This window comes from Amphiura filiformis, chromosome 5, assembly GCF_039555335.1.
Source record: "Amphiura filiformis chromosome 5, Afil_fr2py, whole genome shotgun sequence".
Lineage (NCBI taxonomy): Eukaryota > Metazoa > Echinodermata > Ophiuroidea > Amphilepidida > Amphiuridae > Amphiura > Amphiura filiformis.
In genome coordinates this window covers 77,184,396-77,196,728 of record NC_092632.1, presented here as the reverse complement: position 1 = coordinate 77,196,728, position 12,333 = coordinate 77,184,396, and the positions used below count along the sequence as shown (strand labels likewise).

Here is a 12,333-nt window from a genome sequence, read left to right as displayed (position 1 = left end):
AGTAGACAGCGCAGTCTACTTAAGTTGTTGTTGGTGGTGAGAAATCTTCCAGCATCTGTGGCCTTTCAGTCTAACAGGATTGTTTGGTAAAGTAGGGGTACGTTTTGGCACGTTGGTTGTCCACCTAAGACCAACAGTTTCTATCCCACAAAAGAGTGTGTACTTAAGCCACCTCCCCGGGGTCTTCAAAAACATTTGTCCGGGTATGTGTGGACGCAGACTTTCAGGTACTGGGTGATGTTAGCACGCCAACAGGAGGTGGCGTAATACGCTGCTGACCAACCACCAAGAGGTTTCAAAGGTTCGAAACTCCTGACGACGAATGGCACTCGGCTGCGCTCCCGTTCTAGAGTATAACCGCTGTGTAAAACTATATCTTATCCTTGCAGTATATTTACCTGGGATTGATGCATTATCATCTTGAGGAAGCTCTGAAGAGGGGAGAATGTTATTGTTAAAAACAAAGGTTTCTTTTGGTTTAATGCTCGATTTGACCTACTATATGGTATTGAACATATCTGATAATTGAAGCTTACCTTCAGTGGAACTGCCCACACGTAGTGAATTCGTTGGCAAAAGTACATTATATTCATAGCATCTGTGGATACATGATTGGTGATCTGTCCTACGGTCATACTCCCTCCAGAGATTGTGTAACTTGACAAATGTAACGCCTTATCAAAAACCATGGTCTAAAGGATGTAAATAATTAAAGGGCAATATAGTTTGTTAATGTATTTATAAGCTTTTATAACGATCAAAAACTATCGTGATTTCCGCATTACTTGGGAATACCAGATAATTATATTTATAACGCATGCAGTGCTCTGCGCGATTCGTCTAGCGCGGTCAGCGACAATGGCCAAATCGATAATATCGCCATCTATAGTCACTATAAAACAAAAGAACCGGTTTATAGTTATCGGGGATTCGTCAGTATGTGGTGTTCACGAAGAAATTACAATATTGCAAAAGCGTGAGAACCTGTTTCAATCAATCTCTTTAATTCCGTTTTACTCAGCTACTAGCAGGCTAGAAGCTACTAAATATCCGTACAGACAATGCAACTATGATTGAATGTAGTGACGACAGGTGTTTAGGCATTGGTTTTATAGCAATGTCTATATCAAGCTCATGTTAGGACATATGTAAGTGGATTACCTGCAGAGCGGTTCTTGCATGGACGCCTATGACATTGCATTGGTAAAGGTGTTGCTGAATCATAAAGCACTGTACAATGGTGGCGATAAACATAACACCGACTAACACGAACCCATTGGAGAATAACTCGCTTATTGTCACATAATGAGCATAAATCTGAAAAAGGAATACATCAAAAAGGCGTAACGGTTTAAAGCTATTCAAGTATTATTGAAAAATTATATGAAAAAGAGACCTTACATGTCCTGACAACATTCTACCTTTATTTTCCCCACCACCACCACGCACTTTTAGGGGTTTCATTTCGTCATCATGCAATAGCATACCGTATTGCATCAACATTATTGGATTACATGTTGCTGAGTGTCTCATATGGTCAGAGGACAGATAGTACAAGATTCCTCATCTGCAGTATCATGTAGTAATTGCCAAGCGTATTGTTACGACTGTTTATAGAGGAGCTATTGTATATAGATAGGACTTCCTTGGGCTAACCCCTCCATATATGTATACATGTAGGGCCTACGTACCTCTTCATGCGAGTTGTAGTTGATAGCATACGTAACGATACCATTTAGTGCAAGTGGCCCAACCAAGCTAGCCAAATCATGCAACAATATGGTTAAAAAAAAAAAAAAGATATCTTTCTTAAAAACGCGGAAGAAGACTTTCCAAATCGAGGGAAATCCTTTAGATGCTGTGGATTCTGCCATTCGTTTCTGTAAAAGACGCAAATGCAAATCATAACCAAAAATTATTTTGATCGTTGTCAACAAAAACATAACACATTCAGGGAAGAGATTTCTTCCCGCTATTCAAGCAGACGTTTCACAAAGCAGATTTCCTTTATCACAAGTATCAGTCAGCTGTATGCCTGGTACAGTAATAACGGATACGCATTTGCATAGATAGGCTAGGAATTCTTACAGTATTTATAACAAGTACGTCGTCGGTAATCACAGTCCCGGTGCAGCCGGTCCCTGTGTGAGTGGACGAGCTTTCGTCAGATGTGTCCCTGACTTCACCAGAACTGAACTAGTCAGAGACACACATGAAAGCTCGGCAACTCACACAGGGACCGGCGCGCCGGCATCGGTACTGTGATAACCGACGGCGTAGGGGAAAGTGGGGTAATGCCGGACTGTGGGGAATCCCGGACACATCGATTGCAGCTAAACGGAGAAGGGTGGCACTATTATACTACCTTAGGGTATTAGCTACCTCAAGGTGTACCTCACGTGTACTACTACCAGCGCTTTGGGTCTAGTCTTTCTTTGTAAAAATTACGAAAAAACAGAAATTGTCATTTTTGACTTTTTTATCTGAAAAGTGATTTATTAGCTGGGTGACAGACTGACAGTTAATGAGACAAGGGACACAGATGAAGTATGGATGAAAATTATGTTTGATACTTGATTGTTAGCTGGATGTATGAATTTTTGTATCTTAAAAATGGATTAGTAGAACAAGCACTGAAAAATTAAATCGGGACCGTGAGGGGTAATCCCGGACACACATGCGTCTCTATACAGATGGGGTAATGCCGGACACTTGTTATTTCGGAAATATAGGCAACAACAACAGCCCCATAGTTGTATGCTTGAGGTAACAGAAGTACCTAATACATTCTAGGGGATTATCGTCCTACTCCACTTTCCCTCTTAGCAGCAATCATGTGTCCGGGATTACCCCGTGTCCGGCATTACCCCATCATTTTTTACCATTTTGTTTTTTAATTATAACTCAATAGATGTTGAGTTATTAAAAACTGGTTACTAGTTAGAACATTACTCCTACTTTTCATTGATATGATTTTCACTGATGAACTTTATTTAATCTTGTACCTGTGTAGCCTTAACGAAAGGTGCCCGGGATTACCCCACTTTCCCCTACTCGTAGAAATGCTATCTAATACGAACAAAAATACGTGCTTACCATCTCTCGATCGAAATCTTCTTTAAACAAAAGATACGCATTCTCAGAAGTATAAGAATCCGGTACCGGTTTCAAGTCGTCCACTCTCAAATGTTCTTTGTAGCCTCTCTTTAAAAGCCAATTGATCCAGGTAAAACAAATTGCTGAAGGAAAGCTGATGTACTCCTTAGTGCTTTCTACATCATCTTCGGCATCATCACTAGAACTACTACTTAGGCTTTGGTATCCATATCTAGTTCGAATATTATGATTGTGGGAACAGTTCTGAAAACAATCAGAGTTAATAGTTTTAATGAGCACAGTCCTGAAAATATTACGATGATTCTGTTTATGATAGTATCCAAAATGCTTTGCCTCATTTGACCAATTTATATAGCAATTTTGAATGTTGAAATGAATCTAATCATATTTACAACATCTTAATTGATATTATTATTAATTTTATTTTACATTATTTTACCATCCACTTTTACTCCCTAGACAGGATTTTAAATGAAACGTACCATCATTACAGGTTTTTGACAATATAAACCCTTATAGTCAGGCCCGTACGCAGGATTTCATTTGGGGGTGCTGATTTTGAAAAAAGTGGACCTTTTTCCAAGGGGGGCGATTTTGTGTAAAGTGGACCAAATTTGGACCTTTTTGTCCAAAAAGCGTAAAAACCCCATTTTTGGCTCGCTACACTCGCAAATTCTGACATTTTGGGACTTTTTGTACACTTTTCCAGATTTGGGGGGGTGCTCCGCACCCCCCCTGCGTACGGGCCTGCTTATAGTACGCGTGTTTTTGTTTATAATTTTCTTCCGAATTGTCTAATATTTACGCTTGGGTGATGTTCCTGATGCAAAACATGCCAGGGAAATACGCTTTGTGAAATAGCGGGATCATTAAAATGAATCATTTCAGGATTCGTGCGATTCGCGTTCATTCTCTGAAAATGGCCCTCAATTCACGTTTTGCTGGTCACGCAACTTGAGTGGAAACTTGAGTGGCCCCTGGGAAGGGGACATACCTGATAGTATACAAATATTAACTGTCTATGAGTGTGATGGTCGAAATATAATCACGAGGTGAAAGATGGATTGTTCCATGGAACAATACATCTTTCACCGAGTGATTATATTTCGACCATTACACGAATTTAAGACAGTTAATATTTGTTTTATATCACTCGTACATAAATTCTATTACTAAAATACTATTTAAGGTAGTAGGAAATACATTTTTTCATCAATATAACACCATGTTTTGCCCCCGGGGTTTTGCCGTGATATACTTCACATTTTGGGGTCCACTCCATAACTAAATCGGCGAGTCTAAGAGTCAGCGCACGGCTTGGCGCAGGCGCACTACGGCGCAGCACTATGATGGTAAAAACTATCACACGGAGAGGCTGATGGTAAAAATGATAAATGGTAATCAACAAATGAACTGTCTAGAATTTATGTATGAGTGATATAATAAAAGCTAACTTATGGAAAAGAAACACTAATCTATTTTTATGGAAATGTTACAATATGACTTTAAACAATTTCTAGCTCTTGATAGCTTTATTCTGAATCATAACCTTGTACAAACCTTACCTTTGAAAGTATGAGTACCATCTCCAATGTACTCAAACACGCAAGAATAAATATTGTCGCAAATGTGATCCACACTCTGGCAGTATCCCTATCTACTCTCTGTTTATAAAGAATGCCTTGCGAAGCTGCATTGAATGCAATACACGCCATCCAATAAACGAATAGTATCAAACACATTGCTGGTTTAAGACTTATTTCACAAATCTGATAATATATCGAAGATATAATGATTGCAACAAAGAAACAACATGCCGGGATATAAAGTTGAAGCTGGTCTGCTTTTCCGTTAAGTAACGTATCTGAGAGAATACCTTCTGCAATTGATGCAAGAGTCAGAAGAAGCAGTATTATAACTAAGATCCATCTCAACGAGTGACCAGTCCATCGTCTTCTCAGATGTACGGACTTCTGTTTTCCGTAGTTGCATCTACGATATGAGAGAATCAATGCGGCAAGACCAATGAACAGTAGGTGAATCACGACGAAGATGACATTCAAGGTGCATTCGTCTCTGATAATCTTGATGTCAGTCGTGTTAGATGATGAATTTCCAAAAGTGATGTCTTCTCCACAAAACCAGTACCATGACGCTTCTCCAGCGGATTCCATTATCCTGTTAATGCATTGAAAACAAGTGTGTAACAACATTCATTTTAGGTCTTTTGGGTGAAAAATGTTCAATACGCAGGTCAAAATTTTTACATGATGGTCGGCTTTTCCTCTCAGCTATATAAATTTCAAGAAGATATCATTGGATTCATAAAGTTTACTTCGAGGACTGTTAAATGTCAAAAGTTGTTAAAAATATCAATTTTTAATATTTTGCCATATATTATATCACGAATTACAAAAAATTAAAATTATTTGATATCAGAAGGACATTCCTCATATTCAAAATGCAATTTGGTGTGTCTGATGTGCTCTCAGGTTCCACAAAAAATAATGTGCAAACGTCAGTGCCCTTAAAAGGGTTTCCTTGAGCATGTTGAGTATAATATGTTAAGATAAACCGCGCTTTTACGCCTTTTTCGCACCAATTTGGACATAATTAAAGTAAATGTTGGTCAAATGGGTCTAAAAGAAGAGGTCCGGATCAACTACATTGAATTTGTAGTATTTGTCTACTTGGTCCAAAACATGGGGGAATCACAATGACTGTTTAGACCCGGTGTTTGTACTTCCTTATATCTGTGTTTGCCCTGATCTTATAACCATTATTATGATAATGTAGTGGTTGGCACTACAGTACCAGTTTTAGTATGTCCACTCGAGTGTTGGTGCCTTTAAGTAAACGTTGATATAATAATATTCATTGCTCTCCATTTTGGCACTATTTGTAATTGGTATCGTGATTTCAGAAACAACTTCTGGTCTCTTCTCGGCTCTGTCTACATACAGTGAATAAGTAAAAAAAAATCCCTTTAAAAGGGAAAGCCAGCCTCAATGTAGAAGAGGTCTTGTAATTAGTTTTGGTCAATGTGAACGGCATTTTTAGGATGCATACAGTGAATAAATAAAAAACTACGTCAGGATGTAGGAACTTTATAGAGATATTTTACCGGTGCTAAGAATAGATATTAAAATTATGAGCAAACTCTTGACCAATTATACATGTACTCCCGCCAATACTTTAAAAGAGTTTGAGTGCTTAGACTTGTTCCAAGTCTTTGAATTTTGTAGCTGTAATTGTACTGCGTGAAAACATGTAAAATTGTATTTTCTCTCAAATTACATTAATAATGAAATATGAATATTTTATTGCCAGTTAGTACTCCGTAGTATATCACAAAAGATTAGGATTTAGCTATATGTTTCATTTGGCTAAACAGAATAATACTTTTTGCTTCTAAAAAATGCTGTGCTGTATTTTTCTGGAATCGGAGTAGGATATAGGCTAGGATATAATTTTTAATAACATTTTAAATAAAAGTTGCTGCAGAACATTATAACATAATGTTAATCATGGTTAATTAAGTCTTGACAATGTTGTTTTAAACGTTTAGAGAAAAGAATAGTTTGCACTATTTGACAGCATCTTAAAGGGGCATTTCGTGATCCACAGCCTCATCCCCCACTTTTCCAAAAAAAAGTTGAGATTTTTACACCACTGGATACCTCTGGTTACATAATGTTTGTGTACCAAATATTTCTTGCAGATTAATTCGTTTAGCAAAAATATCGCCAAATTTGAATTTCGTTCTGGTGCACCAGAACGAAATTACAACACATTGTCTATGGAGCAGTGTAATACACATAATCATGCATAACTCGCAAACGCAAAATCGGAATCAACTGGAATTTTGGAAATAAGCTTTTTTCGTGGATATCTACTGAACTAGAGCGATAACCGCACCATAGCTGAACCATGTGGCTTCGGCAGTATATTGTGGTAGGCCTATACCACTGTCACCCGGAGTCTGTAATGGACATAATCTCGAAATGCTACGAAGGTATGACCGCCCGAGTGGTGTTAATGAAAGAGGAAAAGTAAAGAATATACAATGAACTAGAGCAACTGTGCCCTTTGCAAGGGCACGAGGTACCATAAGTTAGGCGGATGACTGTGACGATCTGATCAAGCAGCAATACTGTGCAGCTTTGCAAGGGTACGAGGTAGGGGAGAGCGGGGAGTGTTCGCCCTAGGGGTAGGTTCGCCCACCCCTTGTTTCTCAGCACTGCGGCTTTCGGGGAATTTGATGATGGCAAAATTAGGTGACATAGGTCACTATAGACTTCTCATATTAGCTACGCGACATATAGGGACGTGTTCGTCGAACTGCAGCCAAAACAAAAAATTACACCAAAACGTAATTTTTCTTGCATTAATAATGTTGTATTATCATTGATACATAAATACAGATGGTTTTAATGGAAATCTGTATTTGGAACATATGGGATTAGTAAAAGATTTAATGCAGTTATAAACTCCTTATTCGATTTGTATTTTGCATACCCTGAAGAAAATACAAAAATGTGCACAAGGGGCACGTTCGCCCTTTTGAGGATGGGGCATGTTCGCCCCATATCTTCCCCGGGCGGACTTACCCCCAAACTGGAGGGCGGACATGCCCCATTAGCGTATTATGCAAAATATTGATAATTAAACCATTAAACAAGGTAAAACTACTGAAAAGCATGTTTTTTAAAGTTATGTGGTATCAGTATTACTCATACCACCGTTTATGTCCTAATCCATAATCCCCCCGAAGTTGTAAACATGATACGTTTAAGCTCACATTGGACCCCTACATTTTATCCTGACCCGACCCCTGCAACAAATTTAGTGATTCCCCAGAAGAGAATGAATGCCCTGTATACTCTTGCTAAATGTGTACATTGAATATGTTATTGTTTAAGCAATGTTAAAACCTTTTTTGTGATTAGGGTGAACTTACCCCACCATATGGGCGAACCTGCCCCAATATGGGGCAAGTTCGCCACTTTGAAAAACTTTTTTGTTTGCTCTATCCTGTTGCTATTGTAAGGCCTATAGTTCTGGGATTGTGGTCGTATATAGCTAAGACATAGGGCTTTCACATGGGCTAATCAGGTCATCCCTAACTTTAACATTGACATCGCTAGGCGGGTCAGAAAAAAATAGGGCGAACACTCCCCGCTCTCCCCTACCATATTAGTTAGGCGGATGACTGCGACGATCTGATCAAGCAGCAATACTGTGCAGGATAGTATTAATTTTAATAAGACTGTTTCATTAATTGCCGTTTTAATATACCTTGATCGTGAGAAGCTGGCATTTTGAAAACTTGACCTATGACCCTTTATTGCCCCTTAATGACCTTAAATGAATTAAAAATATTTTCAACATGTTTAGAATGTCATAAGGATCATTGCGTTTAAATTTCAGCTCAATTGGAGCATTTTGGAAAACTTGACCTTTGACCCCTTTATGACCCCTTAATGACCTTAAATGAATTTTAAAATATTTTTAAATGTTTAGAATGTCATAAGGATCATTGCATTTAAATTTCAGCTCAATTGGAGCATTTTGAGAACCTTGACCTTTGACCCCTTTATGACCCCTTAATGACCTTAAATACATTTTTAAATGTTTTGAACATGTTTAGAATGTCACAAGGATCATTGCATTTAAATTTAAGCTCAATCGGAGCATTTTCAGTTAAAATGACCTTTTTTGACCCCTGTGACCCCTGGATGACCTCCGACGTTTGGAAATATTTTTTATTATATTCTTTATGTTTTCCTCTTTCATATGACACCACTCATGGGGTCATACCTTCGTAACATTTAGAGATATGTCCATTTCAGACCAAATGGTTAGTTAGTAAGCTAGTAAGCTAGTAAGTAAGCTAGTAAGTAAGCTAGTAACATTCACACTTATAGGCTGATACCATTTCATGGTTCAGCAAAAATGTCATAAAAAGAGGATGCTAGGATCACGAAATACACGAAAATGTTGTGCAATTATAAATATATAGGCCCTATTTATTGAATAGACCAGACACTGAAAGATACATGTTGTTTGCATATAAAGCAGGGCCTGTCTGCAAAGTTTATTAGTGGGTCAAGAACAACCTGATTAGATAACAATCTTCTTTTGATCGAAACGAACATCATGGATTTTACTCTAGAAACCAATTATGACGGATAAATTTTCTGGGGGGTTGGTACACACCCTCGTAGTTAAGTAAATGGTGAGCCTCACTAACTCCCCCTGGTCATCTTTGATGGTCGGTCCTACCCCCAGGGTAATGTGCTGGGGTAAATATTTTATCACTAAAATGAGTGCAAAGGATGGATCTACGATTAGCTAAGGTGGTTAGGGCATAAACACCCGGATTTTTTTTATGACGGATAAAAATCTGGGTGGGGGAGGGGTTGGTACACCCCCTCGTAGTTCTATAGGGTTAAATGTAACACTTGAAATCAGTACGTTGGTCATCATATTGGGGCACCGACCATGATTGGGGGCACCGGGTATGATGGGGGGGGTGGAACAAGCCGTTTTGGGGGCATTTTCCTGTGGGATTTTCTAAATTTCTAAATTTTGTAATCGATTTGGGGGCGTGCCTCCTCGTGCCCCTATGACGCTATGCCACTGCTCAGTTGAAATACAGACTTATTCTATTCGGTTGGCGCATCAAAGTACGCAAACTTTTTCTCAAAAATTGATTGATAGTATTTAGAAACACTTTATACCATAAAATATTCTACACAAAAAAAACCCCTTTTAAGTAGCTACACTACTGAATATCACTAATGGGTCCAAGTTTTATGGCATTTTCACCAAAATGTCCAAAATCACAGACAGGGAGAACAAGATTATTCGAAGTGTTGTGGAATAAGGGGCTGTGGAAAAATTTCCAAACGGCTCGCCGAAAATCGCCTCCCCCTCTATAGTTCCGCCAAAAAATCGCTTGCCCCCTCTCGGCCTGCCAAATCTTTTCCCCCACTTTACACATGCCAAATTTTGGGGATCCCATTTGCAAACCTTAAATGGTCTGGATACATGTTGCGAGCGCAGCGAGCAGGAAAATGTATAGCATACATATTTTATATCGTTTCCTCAGCCTTTTCAGAGCGTTTTATTTAAAAGGCGCCCCATGAATGTGTGCCAAAAATCGCTTGCCCCCTCTCGGATTGCCAAAACTGCTTCCCCCCTTCGGCTCGCCAAAAATTTCTTGCCACCCCCTCCCATTTTACCTACCCTCCCACCAAGGCTCCCAGCCCCTTACATGAGCTTACATGCACCTTTGTTTCATAACCACTAAGGTATTGTTTTAGCTATATAGCACCCTCTCCAGAAGTATTTAATTATATTTGTATTAATTATATTTTGATGAGTATTTAAGTGCCTAAAACGGCCTAAAATGAGGCTATGGCGCCCTTTCCAGCCTTCTCTAATATTAATCTCCATAGACTTTACATGTAAAATGAAAATGTCCATAAAAAATATAAAAAATATTTTGTTATGTATGGTCTTTTCAAAAATAACATGTCCATCTGAAACATAGGTGTACAGTGCGTTTGTGAACATTTACATGTAAGTAATAATGAAAAAAAATCGGCTAAATCTTAGAATGTTATAAACCCGGGGGTGCACTCGACATCGGAAGGGACGGGGATGTGCGGACAGCAGTTCGAAACTAGGGGTCTAGACACCAAAAAAATTAGGTCTTTCGGTTAGAGGGCCCTCAAAAAGGGGGTCTTTACGTGAGGCTGGGAAAAATCTCACCAAAAAGGGGGTCTTTCTAATTCTGTGAAACTGGGTACAATTTTGGGTTAAAATATAAAAGTTGATACAAAATTTTCTGAATGTCATCAAAATTTGAATTAAAAAAAATATGCAGAAGAAATATAATTAAAAAACGGGGTCATTCAGTGAGAGATTATCAGATTATTTGTCAAAAAGTCTTGAAAAAAGGGGGTATTTTGGTGACAGGAAAACAAAAAAGGGGGTCATTGTGTGAGAGGGAGTACGCTCACTACAAAAAGACGAGGACTCGACAAAATAGCTCAGGAGACTACAAATGAATGGATATCCCTACATTCCTTAAGGGGGTACTACACCCCTCGATAAATTTGTGTCTATTTTTGTATTTTTCTCAAAAACTAATAACACACTGGTAACAAAAGTTATGTATATTATAGAGGCAAGGAATCCAATTACTACACTGGAATTTCAGTGACGCAAGCCGGGGACGCAAGACAAGTGGTTCGTTATTCAGTACTACCGCTAGGATGTACCTCATTTCCTATCATATACTATTATGATATACTGTACTTTATATACTGAACCGCTTGTCTTGAGTCACTGAAATTTCCGAGTGTAGTAATTGGATTCCTTGCACCAATACTATACATAACTTTTGTTACCAATGCATGGTGTTATTATTTTTGAGAAAAATGCAAAAATAGTCACAAATTTATCACAGAGATGTTACAGTAGACCTCCTTAAATCTTGCATAATAATACATAAATTAAAAGTTTATAATAAAAGACTTACCTTTTAATTTATCATACCAACAACATGGTTTACAAATTACGCTCTATTCCAGCTTTTTCCATAGTCCGAATTAAACATGAGTGTGTGGGCCACACGCGCATGACGTGAGTAGGCCTACTTAGTATATTGATTATCGACATCTGAGAATTAATAAACATTAAATAATTAACAACTCAGGTGTAAATACACAATACATGTAAAAGAAATCATTGACCGAAGCATTGACCAAAGCACATGCAGGTCCTGGACCAAAGTAAAATTAAGTGTTGTGTAAGCATGGTACATAGGATATATTATGTAAGCACAAATCCAAACAATTCGTGGTGTAAGCAACATCCTCTGCTGGATCACATGGCTGGATACACAAACATAGGCCTTCAAAACACATTGGCTATTACCCCCGCTATTTTGATAGGGACGCACCATTAGATTCTCAGGGGGGGGCATGGGAGTTTGGGTCAGGCAGAATTTTTTTTTTTTCGCCGCCGAAGGCGGCAAAATCTTATATTTTGCCGCCTCCGAAGGCAGTATTTTTTTTTCCAATTTTAATGTATACTTTTATACAAAGTTGAGTGGGGGAATTTTTTTTTTTACTCATCAGTGAGGCAAACAATTTTGTTTCGTCTCACTAGTGGGCGAAGTATTTTTTTCGTCTCACTAACGGG

At 38.4% G+C, this 12,333-nt stretch overlaps 1 protein-coding gene across 2 annotated transcripts in view; it reads right to left on the bottom strand.

Moving 5' to 3' along the window:
- LOC140153748 (ATP-binding cassette sub-family C member 9-like) overlaps positions 1 to 12,027 on the bottom strand; it is a 37,191-nt gene extending 25,164 nt beyond the window's left edge. For both annotated transcript variants that reach the window (XM_072176581.1, XM_072176582.1), the window contains exons 1-6: positions 11,669 to 12,027; positions 4,683 to 5,295; positions 3,097 to 3,360; positions 1,692 to 1,880; positions 1,162 to 1,317; positions 537 to 692 (exon numbers count right to left, since the gene is read on the bottom strand). In XM_072176581.1, coding sequence (XP_072032682.1) covers positions 537 to 692; positions 1,162 to 1,317; positions 1,692 to 1,880; positions 3,097 to 3,360; positions 4,683 to 5,291 — 1,374 coding nt within the window. In that variant the 5' untranslated portion in view covers positions 5,292 to 5,295; positions 11,669 to 12,027. The remainder of the gene's footprint in view (positions 1 to 536; positions 693 to 1,161; positions 1,318 to 1,691; positions 1,881 to 3,096; positions 3,361 to 4,682; positions 5,296 to 11,668) is intronic.
- Between the last annotated feature and the right edge of the window lie 306 nt (positions 12,028 to 12,333).